The 24,591-nt window shown below is 40.5% G+C and overlaps 1 protein-coding gene and 1 non-coding gene across 2 annotated transcripts in view; one reads left to right on the forward strand and one right to left on the reverse strand.

Annotated features, from left to right (window-relative positions):
• LRRC31 (leucine rich repeat containing 31) overlaps positions 1 to 24,591 on the forward strand; it is an 84,902-nt gene that overhangs the window by 12,319 nt on the left and 47,992 nt on the right. Inside the window, 2 exon segments of the mRNA XM_066240819.1 lie at positions 16,926 to 17,075; positions 17,198 to 17,267. Coding sequence (XP_066096916.1) covers positions 16,926 to 17,075; positions 17,198 to 17,267 — 220 coding nt within the window.
• On the reverse strand, positions 3,685 to 3,760 carry TRNAA-UGC (transfer RNA alanine (anticodon UGC)). Its single transcript has one exon. It is a non-coding gene; the product is annotated as a tRNA-Ala (tRNA).

Raw genomic sequence — 24,591 nt, forward strand, 5'->3', positions numbered from 1 at the left:
GGTTTGGAGCTTCAGGAACATGGTTAATGAATACCTGAATCCATGATTAAATCAACAGCGCAAGGTCAGGCAGCCGGTTGTCCCTGCTGAAAAGCACTGGCTGCTCGAGCCTGTCACGGCTTCTCTATTTCCATTTCTCTCAGAATTCAGTGGCTCTTGCAGTCATGTTAATTCGGCCTCCCAAATGGCTCTTGGGTCTGGATCCTCCTGCCCATTGTTATTCAGGTTCTTGTCTCTTGCCTGGACAACTGTGACAGCTTCTTAACTGCTTCTTCTGTTTCTAGTCTTGCTCTCTTGCCAGTCTGTCCTCCACACTGCCACCAATGCTCTTTCTAAACCACAGATATGATGGTGTCTCTCACATGCTTAAAATACTTTACTGAATCCCTCTTGCCTTGAAAAGAAAGTCTATATTCCCAAGAATGGTCTTCAAGGTGTTTGTGATCAGTTAGCTATCTCTTCATGACCTCTGCCTTCTCCAACCGTCACATTCATCCTCTATTCCTGATGTTCTGACTTCCCTGCAGTTTCCTGAACTGGCCATGCTCTCCTAAGTGGGATGCCTAGAAAGATCTCCCTATGCCTCACCATCCTCCCTCTGCATTCCTCCTGTTAATCTTTCCCTCACATCCACCCCACTCGCTGACTCCCATTGGTCCTTTCAGGTGTAAATCATGCACCACCTTCCCTTGGAGGCTTGCCAAGAGCCACTCACCAGACCAGAGGTCCTTACTGTCACTACTCTGTGCTACCCTGCACCTCTGCATGCCTCCATTGCACTTCTCTGTTTTGTGACCATGGCTTTCTTATCTGTTTCCTCCATTAGACAGGTAGATCCTTGAAAACAGGAACTTGTATTCTCGTTACAAACATAATCATGTTGTATGAAAACATAGGGATTGTTGGTCATAAACAACAGAAACCAACCCTTACATATTTAAGTTGGGAAAGAACTTAATGAGAAGATACTGTTTAGCTCACAGAATCACCTGGATGGAGATGCAAGAGCTGGTTCAGCTGTAACACAGCCAGGAAAAGGCCTCAGTCACTCCCCAGACTGTGCGTGTGTGACCACTGCGTCCGCCTCCACAGAGTGCCAGCCCTTCCCCCTCAGCTGACCAGTAGCAGCTCTGACTCATCAGTTTTATACATATATTGGGCTGTGGCATAAGATCCTCTTCAGAGAAAGGGTCTCATAGTTTTTTTGGTTTTTAAAAATTCTTTTATTTTAAAGCATTTAAATTTTATTTTTTAATTTATTTTGTGACAGAGACAGAGAGAGGGACAGACAGGAAGGGAGAGAGATGAGAAGCATCAATTCTTTGTTGCAGCTCCTTAGTTGTTCATTGATTGCTTTCTTATATGTGCCTTGACTGGGGGGCTACAGCAGACTGAGTGACTCCTTGCTCGAGCCAGTGACCTTGGACTCAAGCTGGCGAACCTTGCTCAAACCCAATGAGCTTGTGCTCAATCTGGCAACCTCAGGATCTCAAACCTGGGTCCTTTGTGTCCCAGTCCGACACTCTATCCACTGCACCACTGCCCGGTCATGCAGGGTCTCATAGTTTTAAAAAAGAGAACTACACAGTCTGTGAGGATATATTCAGGGGTCTCATAAATTGATCTCATCTAGAGGTATTCTGAAAAAGATTTATCATGCTGATTTCTTTTGGTAATTAAGAAACTATAAAGGTAATATTCATTCATTCACTTATTTATTCATTTATTCATTCAATTATTTGTTCATTCAACAAATATTTACCAGGTACCTCTCATGTAAAAGGCTCTGCAGAGTCCCATCTCCCTGGGAGGCACCAGCAGATTTGTCACTGTACTCCTGAGAAAGGAGCTGGGCGGGATTCTAGTCTTCATGTTATACTGCATACTCGAAGGCTCAGAGAAGTGAAGTGACTTGCTCATCCAGTGAGCCCACGATTTCAACCAGATCTTCTAACTGTGCTGTCTCTGACTTTCCAAACAAGCATTACAGAGCACCCATGTTTGATGTGGTCTAAGAAAAGATTTCTGAATCTGTCAGCTGGTAGGTCATTGTTGGTGACTTCTGGGAAACAATTTATTTGGAAAGGTGAGTGTGGCAACCAGAATGTAATGCGTTAATTCAGTGATTTTCAAACTTTTTGAGCTGCAGCACATTTTTTACATTTACAAAATCCTGGGGCATACCACCTACCAAAATGACACAAAATGACACTCTAACACAGTATATATTATACATATAGTTAATAATATAGTTTCTAAATGTACTTATACTCTCTTAGTGTGAAACCTGGGCCTGTTTTGATGAACACAAAAGGGATATCCTGGCAGGAATGGTAGAAAGAAACACACGAAGCTCTTCCTCAGCAGTTCTCAGTCTCTCTCTGCTTTTAGTTTTTATTGCAGTCAAGCTTGAGAAGCTCAGCTCACATAGATATGTGGTTGAAAACAGGAGCAATGTCAAAACAGCTTTGTTGGCCAGAATGGGGAACTCCTTGGCAACAGATAACCAAAATCTGTCCAAAGGAAGATCAGCAAACTTTAGCTTTAAACCACGATCTTGTTTCAGTTCAATGAGTTCCTCTTGCTCCTTTAAAGTCATGTTTTTTCCAGCAACGGATACTGAGCTGTATGGGTCCCTAACCCAGTCAAGGCATTCTGTGAAGGCTGAAGAGAAATAAAATGACAACGTTTTCTCAAGAGTTTTCAAATGTCTGCCAATCACCTCGCACATTGCAGCAGTGTTGCCATCGTGCTGTTTCTCAGTGAGTGGGAACATCTCAAGGTTGCCATGCTGCTCATGTTGTTGCCAGAGCTGCATCTTTAAATGGAATTTGTTCATTTTATCAGTGCTTATAAGCAGGTTTTCATTTTGGTCTTGCATCCGTGTGTTCAGTTCATTCAGATAATAAAATATATCAGCCAGGTATGCCAGCTTTGCACACCACTCATCACTTGCAAGCAGCTTTGAGTAATCAGACCTCTCGTTTGTTGGAAATACTTTAAGTTCCTCTCGCAACTCATACACATGGGCCAGCACTTTGCCACGCGACAGCCACCAGACCCTCCGTGTGGAGCAATAAGATTTTATGTTCCGCTCCCATTTCTTTACACAAAGACGCAAATAAGCGACATCTCAAAGGTTGCGTCTTCACAAAGTTCACTATGCTTTCAACATCATCCAACACAGGAGATAGATCTGCTGGTAAGGTCTTTGCAATGAGGGCCTCATGGTGCAAAAAACAGTGCATAACAATAACATCTGGATTTCTTTCTTTGACCCTACTTATGAAGCCTTTGATGTGCCCAACCATGGCTGCGGCTCCATCAGTGCAGATACCTGTGCAGTTTTCCCATATAAGCCCGCTTTTATTTTATTTTTTTATTTTTATTTTTTTTTTGTATTTTTCTGAAGCTGGAAACGGGGAGAGATAGTCAGACAGACTCCCGCATGCGCCTGACCGGGATCCACCCGGCACGCCCACCAGGGGCGACGCTCTGCCCACGAGGGGGCGATGCTCTGCCGTGACCAGAGCCACTCTAGCGCCTGGGGCAGAGGCCAAGGAGCCATCCCCAGTGCCTGGGCCATCTTTGCTCCAATGGAGCCTCGGCTGCGGGAGGGGAAGAGAGAGACAGAGAGGAAGGAGGGGGGTGGGGGTGGAGAAGCAAATGGGCGCTTCTCCTATGTGCCCTGGCCGGGAATCGAACCCGGGTCCCCTGCACGCAAGGCCGACGCTCTACCGCTGAGCCAACCGGCCAGGGCATAAGCCCACTTTTATCAAGATATTCCAACGTGACCCGAAATATTTCCTCTCCCTTTGATTTTTCTGGCAGTGCCTTGCAAAATAGAAAGTTTTCTCTAATAGCTTCTCCATCCAGAAAATGCACGTTGGCCAAGAGCTGACAATGTCCACTAATATCTGTCAACTCATCAAGTTGCAAGGCAAATTTCTTACTGATGTGCACCTTTTCCAAAACAACAGTTTCAATGTCCGCAGACATGTCATCAATACGTCTGGCAATTGTGTTATCTGAGAGAGGCACTTTAGCTATCTCTTTGGCCGCGGTAGGGCCAAGCATCTCATTTACAATGGCTTTACAAGCTGGCAGTATTAATGTTTCTGCAACAGTGTGGGACTTTTTGATTTAGCTACGAGTTCAGCAACAAGGTAGCTAGCTTTGAGGGCTCTCTCATTTACCTTTGTGGTTTTTCTCAAAAACGTTGTCCGTTTCTCATTGTTTGTACATAAGCATACAAAATAGTCCATCGGCTTGTTTTGAACGAAAGGGTGTTTTGTTTGGAGATGGTGTTTAAGCTTGCTTGGCACCATGGCGCTATTAAGCTTCTCACTACACACCAAGCACAGCGGAGTCAGTGCTGTCTCATCCCCGGTGAAAGTAAATCCAAATGAAAGATAGCTTTCGCTGTATTGCCTCGAGCTCACTGTCTTGTCTTTTTTCTTTTGTCGACCACTCATACTAGGGCCTTCATCTGGGTCAGAATTTTGTCCAGGGCCCTGTTCAGCTTTTACATTTTGCCTTCTCAAAAACTTCTCCATCACTGTCACTTGCTCGTCTTGCTGAGATCCCAAACTGTCACAAGAATGAAATATGCCTGGCAGAGGTCCTTTAAATAAATTACATTTATTAAAAAAAAGTTAAATAAAAAAGGATAACCCCCTCATATATACAGTCCCACGTAACATCCCCTTATAAATATACTCCCACGTAACATCCCCTCATATACAGTCCCATGTAACCTCATATATACAGTCCCATGTAACCCCTCATATATAGAGTCCCATGTATACCCTCATATATATAGTCCCACTAATAGATACTGGAGCTTTCATCAAGGTTGTGGGTTCAAATCAATTTGGCAAATACTCTCTTTATATAGAGACTGGGCAAAATCAATTTTAGAAAATGTTGGGTACTTGTGTAACATCATAAGTCCTCAGAGCATCTCTACTGTCAGATTGAGAAGTTTGCTTTCTAGGTAAGGATTCTGATAAATACTAGAGTTCTCCCTGAGGTTGTGGGTTCAAATCCCATGGTCAGCTGGGTGCAGGGGCCTTGGTTCTGTCTGTTTTGATGGTGTATATAGAGATTTGAGCTCTTTAAGAAGATGACCCTTCAGGAGGCCATCTACAACATAGATAACATTGTGATGCATTGTGATGTATTGTATATCACCCTCTGTGGGGGCCTCTTTTAAAAAGAAAAAGGTCAAATATCTGTATACACCATCAGGATAGACATAACCAGCTGAGGCTAAAGCTTCATCTAGTGGTGGCAACATTTACTTCCAGTCCTGACCAGGATTAGAAATCAGGACCATGGGGAGGAGTAGCAGCTTCACACTACTCGCCACGACCACACAATGACAAGTGTGCGGCAGCCTGAGCGGGGACCTTCCTGGGTGTGGATGAGAGGCGGCCTACTATTGATCGCTAGTGGTTGGGATGAATCCTAGAAGGTGATTGGTCAGTGAGTGTTCCCTGTGCCTCCACTCTTCCTGTCGCTGATAGCTGGAGGGATTGTGAGGGGAATGTTTATGTTCGGATGGAGGCGGCTGACGGCGGGCCGGATAAATAGCCTCTGCGGGCCGTAGTTTGGGGACCCATGTTTAATTTCCCCACAGCACACCTGACCATGTCTCATGGCACACTAGTGTGCCAAGGCACACTGGTTGAAAAACACTGGGTTAATTGGTAAGTGTGATGAAGTAGCAGGGGGAGCAAGTACAAACCACTCTTTTCTAATACTTGGAACTAGAGCATGATTGTAGGCTGAGCCCATGGAGACAGAAAAACAATAGAATGCCATGTACACAAAAAAATGTGAAACACACATAATGGGCTTTGGAGCACACTGTTCTGGGTTCAAATTCTGACTCTGTTGTTTAATAATGAACAGAATCTCACTTTCCAAATCCTTGAAATAGTATAACTGTGACCCCTTGCATTAAGTTTAGATAGAATGTGCTGTTCTCATGAGCATGTAAAAAGCAGTCCCGCCCTATCTCCTCTGTTCCGCCCAAAATTAGGGTTGTCGGGTAAAATAAGTGCAATATTTGGGACATACGTTTTACTAAATTATTCTGTTTCCCTGAAGTTTACATGTAATTGATGTGCTGTTGTTTTTTCTAAATATGGCAACCCTACCCAAAATAAAATACCTGGCATCCCGTGTGCCATGCTGAAGTGAAAAAGGTAAAATGGTGGATGGTGCTGCCTCCTACTGATGGAATGTGGCAACACCAACCATCCTAGCAAAGATGAACATCCTACAGGTGGCTTTCTTAAAAATAACAAGTCACATGACGTCAGAGTAATGGCGGGGTAGGAAGCGATACCGATAAATCTCCCCCAAAACTCAACAAGATCTTCAACCAGAAACAGAAAAACCTATACTTGGAGCTTCCAGATGCTTCGCAATACACCCAAAGGTATGATTGAGTGAAAAATTGGCTAAATATATAACCAAACCCCGAAGGAAATAGGGAGTAAGAAATGCTCCGCCTTCCTCACTAACCTAAACAGGGCGACTTTCTCTGGTAACTGTGAATATAGAAACTGAGGCGGGCAAAGGGGGTGAATAGATCCAGGCCGCCGCGGCACAAACGGCCAAACCAGGCTGTGGCATACAGATCCAAGCCGAGGAAAATCTGATCCTGTGGCAACCCGGGCAATACAAGCTAACACTCGCGCCAAACCCAAACAAAGAAAGACAAGCGGAGCGGCCATTTTACCCGGTCTCCTGGTCGGTGCGCAGTTAGTGGGTGAGAATTTCTTCCTAGGCCCCGAGAGTGGGTGCCCGTGTTGCCCCACGGAGAGGCAGGGTCAGAGGCCTTTCTGTGGGCCGAGGACAGAGTCTCTGGGCAGCCCCAGCGCCCTGGGAAAGCCACGCACGGGAGGGAGTGAGAACTAATTCCAACGGTGGAGATTTTCCGTGCTGGAGGGTGTTTCACTCAGAGGGAACCGCGGCCGGCCTCATATCCTGGTTTGCGCGCGCAGATAAGGAGTGAGTGATTCCTCCGAGTGCCTCGGCAGTGCGCGCCCATGTTATCGCAGAGAGGGGCAGAGTCAGGGACCTTTGTGTGGGCCAAAGCGGAATCTCGAGCCGCCCCAGCGCCTTGCAAAAGCCGCGCACGGGGACGGAGCGAGACTCAATTCCAACGCTGCAACTTTTCCATGTGGTTGGGGGTTTCACTCAGAGCGTGAGACTGCTGGCTGGATATCCTGGTCGCAGACAGTGAGTGAGAGTTTCCTCCAAGCGCCCCCCAGAAGTGGGCACCTGCTTGTGTTACCGGAAAGAGTGGCAGAGCCAGTGGTCTTTGAGTGGGCGGAAAGCCCGCCTGATTATGCTAGCAGCTCTGACTGACTGAGCCTTACCCAGAGCCCTGTGCTGAGTGGAAATAGAGTGGGGAGTTGCCAGCTCTTTGAGCCTCTTACTATCCAGGCAGAGGCAGCAGCAACCCCATAGCTGGATTATCAGGCTACTAATTGAGTAAGGAAAGACTAGGAGAAAGGCTCCAGGAACACGGACTCTCTCACTGTCGGAGCCTATAAATGCTAATGAGCCTCGACTCCCATGAGACTAAAGCACTATACATGATATTGCCATAGAGACTTATCAACTGCAAACCTCTACCTGAGCGTGCCAAAGGGGCAGAACCCGGGGTACAGAGTCACCGACCAGGAAGAGGGAGAGAAAAGAAAAAGCAAGAAGATAACCTCTCAAAATCAAGAATAATCTGCAGACTTTATAACCTATCCCATTTTATTATATTTGTTCGTTTGTTTCTCTTATCTTCATTCTTGATACTTTTTTTTCCTCCTCCAATTTGGCCGATTAACTCTCTACCGGTCTTACTCTCTCCTCTCCTTGAACTACACTACCCATAAGTGTTACATCTCCCATTATCTTTTCTCTTCTCTTCCTTTCTCTCTATGAGGGTTGCACTCCAAAACCCTTAACTCTCTCTCTCTCCTTTCTTTTTTCTTCTTTTAGTGGTTCCCTCTTTTTTTTCTCTCTCTCTCTTTCTTTTCTCCCTCTATATTAGTTTCTTCCTTTCTCCTTTACATCTCCTGTCATTCAAACCTCAATAACAAACAAATGATCTTATCTGGGACTCAAACCTATGTTTGTGGCATTTTGGGGGGTTTTTACTTCACCTTTTTAACTCACTAGCAGTGCTCCCATCCCTGGCTCTCCATATTATCTAGTTCTTGTTCCACTAAATACAATAGTAAGTTTTTAATTTGTCCCCCATTTTTCCATTTTCCTCTTATTCCTCTCATCATAACTCTTAGACAACCAACACCTAAAAGCAAATCATTTTATTCTTGACCCAAATTTTTTCCTTATTTGCTTTTTGTGGGTCCATACGCTCTTTTTTTTTTCTCTTTTTTCTTTTCTTTTTTTTTTTTTTCTTTTTTTCTTTTTTGCCCCTTTATTACTTTTCCCCAATTCAGGCCCTCCATCACAGGCATTGTTTGTTATAACTCACAGTCCACCACAAGATTTTCTCAAGAAAGAGGGGAGAGGAGAGGAGAGAAAAAAAGGAGGGGGGGAATAATTTCCTTTTTTTTAAAATTTTTATTTTATTTTATTTTTCTTTATTTCATTATTAATTTTTTTTTAAAAAAACAACTCTTTTCGATTTTTTATTTTTTTTTTATTTTTTTTAACTTTTTATTCTTTATTAAATCTCATTAATACTATCAACAAAACCACCCTCAGATGCCATTAAGGAAGAGAAAATCGAATATCATGGGTACAAAAGAAAGAGAGGTAACACAGCTAGATGAGGAAAAATCTATGGAGAAAAAATTTAATATATTGGAAACCTTGGAGCTAAATGACAGAGAATTCAAGATAGAAATACTAAAAATCCTCCGAGATATAGAAGAAAACACAGAAAGGCAATATAGGGAGCTCAGAAAACAACTCAATGAACACAAAGAATATATGTCCAAGGAAATTGAAACTATAAAAACAAATCAAACAGAGATGAAAAACTCAATTCACGAGCTGAAAAACGAAGTAACAAGCTTAGCTAATAGAACAGGTCAGATAGAAGAGAGGATTAGTGAAATAGAAGACAAGCAACTTGAGGCACAACAGAGAGAAGAAGAAAGAGACTCAAAAATTAAAAAAAATGAGATAGCCCTACAAGAATTATCTGACTCCATCAAAAAGAATAACATAAGAATAATAGGTATATCAGAGGGAGAAGAGAGAGAAAATAGAATGGAGAACATACTCAAACAAATAATAGATGAGAACTTCCCAAGCCTGTGGAAAGAACTAAAGCCTCAAGTTCAAGAAGCAAACAGAACTCCAAGTTTTCTTAACCCCAACAAACCTACTCCAAGGCATATCATAATGAAATTGACACAAACCAACAGCAAAGAAAAAATTCTCAAGGCAGCCAGGGAAAAGAAGAATACAACATATAAAGGAAGGCCCATTAGATTATCATCAGATTTCTCAGCAGAAACTCTACAAGCTAGAAGAGAGTGGACCCCAATATTTAAAGTCCTGAAAGAGAGGAACTTTCAGCCACGAACACTATACCCATCAAAGCTATCCTTCAAATATGAAGGAGAAATAAAAACATTCACAGATACAGAAAAGATGAGGGAATTTATCATCAGAAAACCCCCACTCCAGGAATTACTAAAGGGGGTTCTCCAATCAGATACAAAGAACAAAAAAAAAACAGAGCCACAAGGAAAAGCTCCAAAAAGAACACAATAAAACCAAATTTAAACTGTGACAACAACAAAAAGAAAGAGGGGGAGAAGATGGAGATTAACAGTAGCAAAGGACGATGGAGTGCAAAAGTACTCACAAAATAGTTCGCTACAATGAACAGGGTAGGGACCCTTTTCATTACTCAAAGGTAACCACCATTGAAAAAACCACCACAGAAGCACATGAGATAAAAAAGATAGCAACAGAGGAAAGATGTATGGAATACAACCAAATAAAAACAAAAGATAGAAAAACGAAAGAGAAGGATCAAACAAGACACAAAACTAACAGAAAGCAAGATATAAAATGGCAATAGGGAACTCACAAGTATCAATAATTACACTAAATGTAAACGGATTAAACTCACCAATAAAAAGGCACAGAGTAGCAGAATGGATTAAAAAAGAAAATCCAACTGTATGCTGCCTACAGGAAACTCATCTAAGTAACAAGGATAAAAACAAATTCAAAGTGAAAGGCTGGAAAACAATACTCCAAGCAAATAACATCCAAAAAAAAGCAGGTGTAGCAATACTCATATCGGATAATGCTGACTACAAGACAGGAAAAGTACTCAGAGACAAAAATGGTCATTTCATAATGGCTAAGGGGACACTGAATCAAGAAGACATAACAATTCTTAATATATATGCACCAAACCAAGGAGCACCAAAATATATAAGACAGCTACTTATTGACCTTAAAACAAAAACTGACAAAAATACAATCATACTTGGAGACCTCAATACACTGCTGACGGCTCTAGATCGGTCATCCAAACAGAGAATCAACAAAGACATAGTGGCCTTAAACAAAACACTAGAGCACCTGGATATGATAGACATCTACAGGACATTTCATCCCAAAGTGACTGAGTATACATTTTTCTCCAGTGTACATGGATCATTCTCAAGAATTGACCATATGTTGGGCCACAAAAACAACATCAGCAAATTCAGAAAAATTGAAGTTGTACCAAGCATATTTTCTGATTATAAAGCCTTGAAACTAGAATTCAACTGCAAAAAAGAGGAAAAAAATCCCACAAAAATGTGGAAACTAAACAACATACTTTTAAAAAACGAATGGGTCAAAGAAGAAATAAGTGCAGAGATCAAAAGATATATACAGACTAATGAAAATGACAATACGACATATCAGAATCTATGGGATGCAGCAAAAGCAGTGATAAGAGGGAAGTTCATATCGCTTCAGGCATATATGAACAAACAAGAGAGAGCCCAAGTGAACCACTTAACTTCCCACCTTAAGGAACTAGAAAAAGAAGAACAAAGACAACCCAAAACCAGCCGAAGAAAGAAAATAATAAAAATCAGAGCAGAAATAAATGAATTAGAGAACAGAAAAACTATAGAAAAATTAATAGAACAAGGAGCTGGTTCTTTGAAAAGATCAACAAAATTGACAAACCCTTGGCAAGACTTACCAAGGAAAAAAGAGAAAGAACTCATATAAACAAAATCCAAAATGAAAGAGGAGAAATCACCACGGACACTGTAGATATACAAAGAATTATTGTAGAATACTATGAAAAACTTTATGCCACTAAATTCAACAACCTAGAAGAAATGGATAAATTCCTAGAAAAATACAACCTTCCTAGACTGAGTCAAGAAGAAGCAGAAAGCCTAAACAGACCTATCAGTAGAGAAGAAATAGAAAAAACCATTAAAAACCTCCCCAAAAATAAAAGTCCAGGCCCTGACGGCTATACCAGCAAATTTTATCAAACATTCAAAGAAGACTTGGTTCCTATTCTACTCAAAGTCTTCCAAAAAATTGAAGAAGAAGCAATACTTCCAAACACATTTTATGAGGCCAACATAACCCTCATACCAAAACCAGGGAAGGATGGCACAAAAAAAGAAAACTACAGACCAATATCTCTAATGAATACAGATGCTAAAATACTAAAGAAAATACTAGCAAATCGAATACAACAACATATTAAAAAAATAATACATCATGATCAAGTGGGATTCATCCCAGAATCTCAAGGATGGTTCAACATACGTAAAACGGTTAATGTAATACACCATATCAACAAAACAAAGAACAAAAACCACATGATCTTATCAATAGACGCAGAAAAGGCTTTCGATAAAATACAACACAATTTTATGTTTAAGACTCTCAACAAAATGGGTATAGAAGGAAAATATCTCAACATGATAAAGGCCATGTATGATAAACCATCAGCTAACATCATATTAAATGGCACTAAACTGAAGGCTTTCCCCTTTAAATCAGGAACAAGACAGGGTTGTCCACTCTCTCCACTCTTATTTAATGTGGTACTAGAGGTTCTAGCCAGAGCAATCAGACAAGACAAAGAAATAAAAGGCATCCATATCGGAAAAGAAGAAGTAAAGGTATCACTTTTTGCAGATGATATGATCCTATACATCGAAAACTCCAAAGAATCCACAAAAAGACTACTAGAAACAATAAGCCAATACAGTAAGGTCGCAGGATACAAAATTAACATACAGAAGTCAATAGCCTTTCTATATGCCAACAATGAAACAACTGAGAAGGAACTCAAAAGAATAATCCCCTTCACGATTGCAACAAAAAAAATAAAATACTTAGGAATAAACATAACAAAGAATGTAAAGGACTTATATAATGAAAACTATAAACCATTGTTAAGGGAAATCGAAAAAGATATAATGAGATGGAAGAATATACCTTGTTCTTGGCTAGGAAGAATAAATGTAATCAAGATGGCTATATTACCCAAAGCAATATACAAATTTAATGCAATTCCCATCAAACTTCCAATGACGTTTTTTAAAGAAATAGAGCAAAAAATCATCAGATTTACATGGAACTATAAAAAACCCCGAATAGCCAAAGCAATCCTAAAGAAAAAGAATGAAGCTGGGGGCATAACAATACCTGACTTCAAACTCTATTATAGGGCCACGACAATCAAAACAGCATGGTATTGGCAGAAAAATAGACACTCAGACCAATGGAACAGAATAGAAAGTCCAGAAATAAAACCACATATATATAGTCAAATAATTTTTGATAAAGGGGCCAACAACACACAATGGAGAAAAGAAAGCCTCTTCAATAAATGGTGCTGGGAAAACTGGAAAGCCACATGCAAAAGAATGAAACTGGACTACAGTCTCTCTCCCTGTACAAAAATTAACTCAAAATGGATTAAAGATCTAAACATAAGACCTGAAACAATTAAGTACATAGAAGAAGACATAGGTACTCAACTCATGGACCTGGGTTTTAAAGAGCATTTTATGAATTTGACTCCAATGGCAAGAGAAGTGAAGGCAAAAATTAATGAATGGGACTACATCAGACTAAGAAGTTTTTGCTCAGCAAGAGAAACTGATAACAAAATAAACAGAAAGCCAACTAAATGGGAAATGATATTTTCAAACAACAGCTCAGATAAGGGCCTAATATCCAAAATATACAAAAACTCATAAAACTCAACAACAAACAAACAAACAATCCAATAATAAAATGGGAAGAGGATATGAATAGACACTTCTCCCAGGAAGAAATACAAATGGCCAACAGATATATGAAAAGATGCTCATCTTCTCTAGCTATTAGAGAAATGCAAATCAAAACGGCAATGAGATACCACCTCACACCTGTTCGATTAGCTGTTATTAGCAAGTCAGGTAATAGCAAATGTTGGAGAGGCTGTGGAGAAAAAGGAACCCTCATACACTGTTGGTGGGAATGTAAAGTAGTACAACCATTATGGAAGAAAGTATGGTGGTTCCTCAAAAAACTGCAAATAGAACTACCTTATGACCCAGCAATCCCTCTACTGGGTATATATCCCCAAAACTCAGAAACATTGATACGTAAAGACACATGCAGCCCCATGTTTATTGCAGCATTGTTCACAGTGGCCAGGACATAGAAACAACCAAAAAGCCCATCAATAGATGACTGGATAAAGAAGATGTGGCACATATACACTATGGAATACTACTCAGCCATAAGAAATGATGACATCGGAACATTTACAGCAAAATGGTGGGATCTTGATAACATGATACGAAGCGAAATAAGTAAATCAGAAAAAAACAGGAACTGTATTATTCCATACGTAGGTGGGACATAATACTGAAACTAAGAGACATTGACAAGAGTGTGGTGGTTACGGGGGGGAGGGGGGAATGGGAGAGGGATAGGGGGTGGGGAGGGGCACAAAGAAAACAAGATAGAAGGTGACAGAGGACAATCTGACTTTGGGTGATGGGTATGCAACATAATTGAATGACAAGATAACCTGGACTTGTTATCTTTGAATATATGTATCCTGATTTATTGATGTCACCCCATTAAAAAAATAAAATTATAAAAACAAACAAACAAAAAAAAACAAGTCACAGGACACCCTGTGGAGAAAAGATATCATTTTTATTATCTCACTACTATTTTAGTCTGCATTTATTAATACTATAATCATATTATCTTTTAAAGTTCACTGGTACCAATATATATGTATATCATTTTTAGCTATGTAGTTATATACTTTTTTGATCAGGGTTAGTAGAATAACACTGCACATTCATAACTTACGCTTTCCTATTGGATTCCAGCATATTCCTTGTATATATTTTTTATTTTTTAGTGACAGAGAGAAAGTGACAGAGACAGACAGGAAGGGAGAGAGATGAGAAACATCAACTCATACTTGTGGTACATAGTTGTTCATTGATTGCTTTCTCATATGTGCCCTGACCCGAGGGCTCCAACACAGCCAGTGACCCCTTGCTCAAGCCAGCGACCTTTGGGCTCAAGTTAGTAACCATGTGGTCATGTCTGTGAGCTTGTGCTCAGGCTGGAGACCTCAGGGTTTCAAACTTGGGTCCTCAGCACCCCAGGTTGATGCGCTATACACTGTGCTACCTCCTAGTCAGGCTCTTTGTATATGTTTTAAATTATACATTTTCACTTGCAAACCTTTCACTGTTACTACGTGCATATTCATGTTTCCTTAAAAAAAGTATTTGTTTTACCTGTGTCTTAAATGCTGGCACATGCAGTAGGTGAAACACTGGTACATAATAGGTGCTCAATAAAAATATAGCTTTTTAAAAGAGTGATTACTTTAGTGATATCAGGTTAGTACAGTGGTTCTCAAACTTTTTGAAGTCAGGGTTCATTTAAAATGCTACAAATAATTGTAGAAGCACTATATACAAATTTCTGAGAAATATGTTATAATAATTAAGTCAAATATTAAAGAAAAAATATAAAGTCCAAGCGTGATTTTATGGTAATTAAACAAAATAAATACAATGAAGTTAAATTTATTCTGACATTAAAAAACATTTTTATGTTACATTTTTTCAGTTATGCTTTTTAGAATTCATAAAAAACAGGGATTAAAAAATAAAAAAAGACAAAAAAGTTATCTTTTTATATATATAGATACATTCTTAGTAAGATTTAGTAAATTTGGCAGGTCCCGGCATGAATGTATTAAGTTTTTTTTATTCTTGTGTTTATGAGAAACATGAGCCTGATGTGTCCTAGTTATTTCTTCAATGTTTGGGCATATATCTGAAAGGCAAACTCTCATTTCCTCATCAATACATTGAAGAATTCCTCTCTTTTTACTGTTAATTGTGTTGAGGGTAGAAAATCCTAATTCACATAAATAGAATGTTGAGAATTATAGTAAAATATTTAAAACTTTTTTAGATATTGCCACATATTCTTCTTTTATAGAAATTCAAAAGTCTTTGAGAGACAATTCCTTATGTTTAATCATCAATCCACGATCAGTGCATATAGCTGCCAGTTCTTCTTCTTCTAATAATGTTGAACCAAAATCACTTGAAGCTTCCATGGATGGGTTTCTAATCCAATTATAGTGTTCAGTGTTAAGTGATGGAAAATGCTATAATTCTGCCCATCAGTCTTCAAGTCCTATTTTATTTACACTTAATTTTGGCTTACTTCCAGAATCTGATTCTTCAATATCACACTTCTTTTTGAGAAATCTATCCATTTTATTTGGGTGTATTTATCTAAAAATAATATAATGATGTGTTAATAATAAATATAATAATGCTGTGTTAAGCCTGACCAGGCAGTGGCACAGTGGATAGAGCCTTGGACTGGGATGCCGAGGACCCAGGTTCGAGACCCCAAGATCGCAGCTTGAGCGCAGGCTCATCTGGTTTGAGCAAAAGCTCACCAGCTTGGACCCAAGGATGCTGGCCTGAGCAAGGGGTTACTCGGTCTGCTGAAGGCCCATGGTCAAGGCACATATAAGAAAGCAATAAAAAAAAAAGCAATCAATGAACAACTAAGGTGTCACAATGTGTAACAAAAAACTAATGATTGATACTTCTCATTTCTCCATTCATGTCTGTCTGTCTCTGTCTATCCCTCTCTCTGACTCTCTCTCTCTGTCTCTGTAAAATAAAATGATGTGTTAACAAAAAGAATGATATTTCCATAATGAAATGATATAATAGAGTAACTATATTTATTTTTATATCTGGGCATATGCCGTGAACCAGCACAGCTAGTAATTCCAGGTCCCAAGTGGGAACAGTGCAGAATTAAGAAAATACAGGGTCAGGAGGGCCCTGTAATTGCTGCTGGCAAGAACAAAGCGCACCCACAAACCGCATCTTGCCTTATTTATAGGGCAAAGTGAGGCCATTAGCAAATCAATGAGATCTCTGATCATGTTTCTAAGGCAACCCAAGAATTTTACCAAGTGCAGAAAACCCCCCACCATACATATCATCTTAACTTTGGATAGAAGAAACTTGCCTCCAGTCTTTCCAGGGAACATGGGGGGTAGTGTAAACAATCCAGCACCACAGCTTAACAGCCCTTTGCAACATAATCAGGCAAGTGAGGTGTGGGGTTGGGCAGACTGTCAGCTTACAGCCAATTCCCCACACCTTTGGTTTTTTGGTCCCCAACAGGCACATATTTCTCTGGAATACCATAGGGCACTCCTGAGAATCTTCTAGAGCACACACTTTGAGAACCACTGGGCTAGTATAACATTATTCCAGGGGAATTTGGTGAGGCACCTCATCAGTCACTACTAATAACAAGAAGAACAAATGAGTCTACCTCTTCTTCAGGAACACAACTTTGTCTGAGAATTTGAGGACAAGCCATGAAAGAAAAGCCACCAAGTTCTCCAAGCTTGTTTGTAAGAAAAGGTCACAATAGTGTCCATGTCGAGCACCTGGAGGCAGGAACAGAGGCTTTGTCCCTGGTAAATGCTTCATGTTTTACAAGTGACCAGTTTGAGGGTTTTGTCAGTCTTTTCACTTGTTTTATTGTGATCATTATGCATATATAATTCCACCTGTCATTAACAGAAAATTCATCTTTATTCTTACAATGTAGCTAAGCCTCACACCTTGGAGATGGCACTGGGGAGAAAGGAAGCAGTTCCTGCAGAAGCTGGGCAGAAAGGCTGCCGACAGGTGTCTGGGCCTGAGTAACTGCAGGTTAGCACAGTGAACATGAGGGAGACAGGTCTGTATGTACAGGACTTTGCACAGAGAGGAACACGGGCCTGGAGGTGGAAACAAGCAGGCCAACACCCCCATTCCTCACTTGGTAACCCTAGGTCTGCAAGGCATCCCAGACTACTTGGATACAGCAACTGCACCACTCATTTTTTTTTTACTTTTTTTATTTTATTTTTATCTTATTTTTATTAATTTTAATGCAGTGACATTGATAAATCAGGGTACATATGTTCCAAGAAAACATCTCCAGATTATTTTGACCTTTGATTATGCTGCATACCCCTCACTCAAAGTCAAATCATCCTCTGTCACCTTCTATCTGGTTTTCTTTGTGCCCCTCCCCTCCCCCACCCCCTCCCTCTCCTTCCTAGCCCCCTCCCCACACCTCCACTTCACTTCCTGTTACCATCACATTCTTGTCCATGTCTCTGAGTCTCATTTTTATGTCCCATCTATGCATGGGTTCACATAGTTCTTAGTTTTTTCTGATTTACTTATTTCACTTCGTATAATGTTATCAAGGTCCATCCATGTTGTTGTAAATGATCCGATGTCATCATTTCTTATGGCTGAATAGTATTCCATAGTATATATGTACCAAAGCTTTTTAATACACTCATCCACTGACGGACACTTGGGCTGTTTCCAGATCTTCACTATTGTGAACAATGCTGCTATAAACATGGGGGTGCATTTCTCCTTCTGGAACCGTTCTATGGTGTCTGTGGGGTATATTCCTAAAAATGGGATGGCTGAATCAAAAGGCAGTTCGATTTTCAATTTTTGGAGGAATCTCTATACTGTTTTCCACAGAGGCTGCACCAGTCTGCATTCCCACCAGCAGTGTAGGAGGGTTACCTTTTCTCCACATCCTCGCCAGCACTTATTCTGTGTTGTTTTGTTGATGAGCGCCATTCTGACCGGTGTGAGGTGATATCTCATTGTAGTTTTAATTTGGATTTCTCTAATGATTAGTAATGTTGAGCATTATTTCATATGCCTATTGGCCATCTGTATGTCCTCTTTGGAGAAGTGTCTATTCATTTCTTTTGCCCATTTTTTGATTGGATTGTTTGTCTTTCTGGTGTTGAGATTTACAAGTTCTTTATAAATTTTGGTTATTAACCCCTTATCAGATGTACTGTCAAATATGTTCTCCCACTGTGTAGTTTGTCTTTTTATTCTGTTCTTATTGTCTTTCCCTGTGCAAAAGCTTTTTAGTTTGATATAGTCCCATTTGTTTATCCTGTCTTTTATTTCACTTGCCCGTGGAGAAAAATCAGCAAATATATCACTGCGAGAAATGTCAGAGAGCTTACTGCCTATGTTTTTTTTCTAAGATGCTTATGGTTTCACGCCTTACATTTAAGTCTTTTATCTATTTTGAGTTTATTTTTGTGAATGGAGTAAGTTGGTGGTCTAGTTTCACTTTTTTGTAGGTAGCTATCTAATTTTCCCGACACCATTTGTTGAAGAGACTGTCTTTACTCCATTGTATGGCCTTACCACCTTTGTCAAATATCAGTTGTCCATAGAGCTGTGGGTTTATTTCTGGGTTCTCTGTTCTGTTCCATTGATCTATGTGCCTGGTCTTATGCCAGTACCAGGCTGTTTTGAGTACAATGGCCTTGTAGTATAGCTTGATATCAGGAAGTGTGATACCTCCCACTTTATTCTTCTTTTTTAAGATTGCTGAGGCTATTTATTCGTATTCTCTTTTGGTTCCATATAAATTTTTGGAATATGTGATCTATATCTTTAAAGTATGTCATTGGTATTTTAATTGGTATTGCATTGAATTTATAAAATACTTTGGGTAATATAGACATTTTAATGATGTTTATTCTTCCTAACCATGAACACGGTATATGTTTCCACTTGTTTGTATCTTCCTTGATTTCTTTTATCAGTGTTTTATAATTTTCTGAGTACAAGTCTTTAGTCTTCTTGGTTAAATGTACTCCTAGGTACTTTATTTTTTTGGTTGTAATAGTGAAGGGGATTGTTTCCTTAATTTCTCTTTCTGACTGTTCATTGTTGGTGTATAAAAATGCCTCTGATTTCTGAGAATTAATTTTATATCCTGACACCTTGCTGAATTCATTTATCAGGTCCAGTAGTTTTTTGACTGAGACTTTAGGATTTTCTATATACAATATCATATCATCTGCAAATAATGATAGCTTTACTTCTTTTTTTCCAACTTGAATGTCTTTTATTTCTTCTTCTTGTCTGATTGCTGTGGCTAGGACTTCCAGGACTATGTTAAATAAGAGTGGTGAAAGGGGGCACCCCTTCCTTGTTCCAGATCTTAAGGGTATTGCTTTTAATTTTTGCCCATTGAGTATGATGTTGGCTGTGAGTTTGTCATCGGTAGCTTTTATCATGTTGAGGTATGTTCCCTGTATTTCACTCTGCTGAGAGTTTTGATCATGAATGGGTGCTGGATTTTTATCAAATGCTTTTTCTGCATCTGTTGAAATTATCATGTGATTTTTCTCCTTCCATTTCTTTATGTGATGAATAACATTGATAGATTTGTGAATATTGTACCAGCCTTGCCTCCCCAGAATAAATCCCATTTGATCATGGTATATGATTTTTTCCATATATTGTTGGATCCGGTTTGCTAATATTTTGTTGAGGATTTTAGGATCTATATTCATCAGGCATATTGGCTTATAATTTTCTTTTTTTGTGTTGTCTTTGCCTGGTTTTGGAATCAAAATTATGCTCGCCTCATAAAATGAGCTTGGAAGTCTTCCTTTCTCTTAAATTTTTTGAAATAGCTTGAGAAGGATAGGAGTTAGTTCTTCTTTGAATATTTGGTAGAATTCACTTGTGAAGCCATCTGGCCCAGGACTTTTCTTTTTTTTTTAATATATATTATTTTTAAAAATTTTTTATTTATTTATTTATTTTCAGAGACAGAGCGAGAGTCAGAGAGAGGGATAGATAGGGACAGACAGACAAGAAAGAAGAGAGTTGAGAAGCATCAAACATCATTTTTTTGTTGCAACATCTTAGTTGTTCATTGATTGCTTTCTCATATGTGCCTTGACCATGGGCCTTCAGCAGACCGAGTAACCCCTTGCTCAAGCCAGCGACCTTGGATCCAAGCTGGTGAGCTTTTTGCTCACACCACATGAGCCCGCTCTCAAGCTGGTGACCTCGGGGTCTCGAACCTAGGTTTCCACATCCCAGTCCCACACTCTATCCACTGCACCACCACCTGGTCAGGCTAGGACTTTTCTTTGTTAGGAGTTTTTTGATAACTGTTTTGATCTCATTTGATGTAATCAGTCTGTTTAGGTTTTATGATTCTTCCAGATTGATTTTTGGAAGATTATATGTTTCAAGGAATTTGTCCATTTCATCTAGGTTGTCTAGTTTTTTGGCATACAGTTCTTTATAGTATTTTCTTACAATCCTTTGTATTTCTGTTGTGTCAGTTGTTATTTCTCCCCTCTCGTTTTTAATTTCATTTATTTGAGTCCTCTCTCTCTTTTTCTTGGTGAGTCTAGTTAAAGGTTCATCAATCTTGTTTATCTTTTCAAAAAACCAGCTCCTAGTTTCATTGATCCTCTGTATTGTTTCTTTAGTCTCTATGTCATTTATTTCTGCTCTGATCTTTATTATTTCCTTCCTTCTACTACATTTAGGCTTTACTTGCTGTTCTTTTTCTAGTTCTTTTAGGTGCAGAGTTAAGTTGTTTATTTGAGCTTTTTCTAGTTTCTTAAAGTGTGCCTGTAGTGCTATGAACTTCCCTCTCAGGACTGCTTTTGCTGTGTCCCATAAATTTTGAGTTGTTGTATGCTCATTATCATTTGATTCTAGGAATTTTTTTTTTCTTCTTTAATCTCATTCTTAATCCATTTGTTACTTAACAACCTGCTATTTACTTTCCATGTGTTTGAGAATTTTTGAGCTTTTCTGTTGTGGTTCATTTCTGGTTTCATGCCATTGTGATCAGAGAAAGTGCTTGATATGATTTCAATCTTCTTAAATTTGTTGAGACCACTTTTGTGCCCTAACATGTGGTCTATTCTAGAGAATGTACCATGAGCACTTGAAAAGAATGTATATTCTGCTGCTTTAGGGTGAAAGGTTCTGAAGATACCTATTAAATCGAGTTGATCTTGTGTGTACTTTAAGTCTGCTGTTTCTTTGTTAATTTTCTTTCTTGAGGATCTATCTAGTAATGTTAGTGGGGTATTAAAATCCCCTACTATTATAGTGTTGCTGTTGATCTCGCTCTTTATATCCATCAAAGTCTGCTTTATATATTTAGGTGCTCCTATATTAGGTGTGTAGATATTTATAATAGTTATATCTTTCTGTTGGATTGCTCCCTTAATCATTATGTAGTGACCTTCTTTATCTCTTACTATATTCTTTGTTTTAAAGTCAATTTTGTCTGATATAAGTATTGCTACTTCAGCTTTTCTTCATTCCATTTGCATGAAATGTGTTTTTCCATTATTTTATCTTCAGTCTATGTGCATCTTTTGTTTTAAGGTGTGTCTCTTGTAGACAGCATATGTACAGGTCCTGTTTTCTTAACCATGCAGCTACCCTATGTCTTTTTTTTTTTTTGTATTTTTCTGAAGCTGGAAATGAGGAGAGACAGTCAGACAGACTCCCACATGCGACCGACCGGGATCCACCCAGCACTCCCACCAGGGGGCGATGCTCTGCCCACCAGGAGGCGATGCTCTGCCCCTTCGGGGCGTTGCTCTGTTGTGACCAGAGCCACTCCAGCACCTGGGGCCGAGGCCAAGGAGCCATCCCCATCGCCCGGGCCATCTTTGCTCCAATGGGGCCTCGCTGTGGGAGGGGAAGAGAGAGACAGAGAGGAAGGAGAGGGGGAGGCATGGAGAAGCAGATGGGCACTTCTCCTGTGTGCCCTGGCCGGGAATCGAACCTGGGACTTCTGCACGCCAGGCCGACGCTCTACCACTGAGCCAACCGGCCAGGGCCTACCCTATGTTTTTTGATTGGATCATTAATCTATTTACATTTAAGGTTATTATTGATATGTAGTTGTTTATTGCCATTTTAGTCTTTAAAGCTGTATTCCTCATTTGCTTTTCCATTATTTTATCTTCAGTCTATGTGCATCTTTTGTTTTAAGGTGTGTCTCTTGTAGACAGCATATGTACAGGTCCTGTTTTCTTTTTTTTTTTTTTTTTTTTTTTTTTTTTCATTTTTCTGAAGCTGGAAACGGGGAGAGACAGTCAGACAGACTCCCGCATGCGCCCGACCGGGATCCACCCAGCACACCCACCAGGGGCGACGCTCTGCCCACCAGGGGGCGATGCTCTGCCCATCCTGGGCGTCGCCATGTCGCGACCAGAGCCACTCCAGCGCCTGAGGTAGAGGCCACAGAGCCATCCCCAGCGCCCGGGCCATCTTTGCTCCAATGGAGCCTTGGCTGCGGGAGGGGAAGAGAGAGACAGAGAGGAAAGCGCGGCGGAGGGGTGGAGAAGCAAATGGGCGCTTCTCCTGTGTGCCCTGGCCGGGAATCGAACCCGGGTCCTCCGCATGCTAGGCCGACGCTCTACCGCTGAGCCAACCGGCCAGGGCCTCAGGTCCTGTTTTCTTAACCATGCAGCTACCCTATGTCTTTTTTTTTTTTTTTTGTATTTTTCTGAAGCTGGAAACGAGGAGAGACAGTCAGACTCCCACATGCGCCCGACCGGGATCCACCCAGCACTCCCACCAGGGGGCGACGGTCTGCCCCACTTTGATCTGTTTACACCATGCCCCTTAACATTCCTGCAGCATTGGTTTGGTTGTAATGAATTCCTTGAGTATTTTTTTTGTCTGGGAAACTTTTATTTCTCCTTCAATTTTAAATGATAGCCTTGCTGGATAAAGTAGGTTCTTGGTCTGCATTACTCTGAATATTTCTTGCCATTCCCTTCTGGCTCCAAGTGTTTCTGTTGAGAAGTCTAATGTCATCCTTATGGGGGCTTCTAGGTGATAGCCTTTTTTCTCTTGCAGCTTTTAAAATTTTCTCTTTGTCATTTAGCTTTGGTATTTTAATTATGATGTGTCTTGGTGTAGGTTTCTTTGAGTTTCTTTTTTTTTTTTTTTTTGTATTTTTCTGAAGCTGGAAACGGGGAGAGACAGTCAGACAGACTCCCGCATGCGCCTGACCAGGATCCAGCCAGCACACCCACCAGGGGCGACGCTCTGCCTACCAGGGGGCGATGCTTTGCCCCTCTGGGGCGTCGCTCTGCCACGACCAGAGTCACTCTGTGTTGTCTGAGAGTTGCCTCAGACTTTTTGAGTCTCTTTTCATTTTTCTTCTCTGCTTTCATGCCTTCATTCCAGTTGTCCCCCAACTCGCTGATTCGATTCTCAGCTCTATCCATCCTGTTTTTAATTCCTTCCATTGTGGTCTTCATTTCTGATATTGTATTTGTCATCTCCAACTGATTCTTTTTTAATATTTCAATGTCCTTTTTTTTTTTGTATTTTTCTGAAGCTGGAAACGGGGAGAGACAGTCAGACAGACTCCCGCATGTGCCCAACCGGGATCCACCCGGCACGCCCACCAGGGGGCGATGCTCTGCCCATGGGGGGTCACTATGTTGCAACCAGAGCCACTCCAGCGCCCGAGGCAGAGGCCACAGAGCCATCCCCAGTGCCCGGGCCATCTTTGCTCCAATGGAGCCTCGGCTGCAGGAGGGGAAGAGAAAGACATAGAGAAAGGAGAGGGGGAGGGGTGGAGAAGCAGATGGGCGCTTCTCCTGTGTGCCCTGGCTGGGAATCAAACCCGGGACTTCTGCACGCCAGGCCAACACTCTACCACTGAGCCAACCGGCCAGGGCTTCAATGTCCTTTTTTATACTTGTTATTTCTTTATTTAGGTGTTCATGATGACCATCCATTGTTGTTCTAAGATCCCTAAGCATCCTTACAATCATTATTTTAAACTCCACATCCAGAAGTTTGATTATTTCCATATCACTCAGTTCATCTCCTGAAGGTTTCTCTTATGGTTTCATTTGGATTGCACTTCTTTGTCTTCTCATTGTGTCTGGGTGTTTGGGTGCTTTCTTTGTAGAGCTGGTTGAGTCTAGGCTTAGTGTTGTCTGCCTCCAGTTTTTACTTGTGTTGTTTCTAGGTCTTCTTGGGTTGGCATCAGCTATTATTTGTAATCCACTTTAGGATTTGGGCTGCTTTGAAGTCTTGATTTTTTTTCTTAACAGGTGATTGTCTTGTTTGCTGATCTCAGCAGGGGGCTTATTTGAAACTGTATCCAGGAATGTGGTAGGTGTGACCTGAGGCT

Source organism: Saccopteryx bilineata, chromosome 8, assembly GCF_036850765.1.
Source record: "Saccopteryx bilineata isolate mSacBil1 chromosome 8, mSacBil1_pri_phased_curated, whole genome shotgun sequence".
In the NCBI taxonomy this organism is placed as follows: domain Eukaryota; kingdom Metazoa; phylum Chordata; class Mammalia; order Chiroptera; family Emballonuridae; genus Saccopteryx; species Saccopteryx bilineata.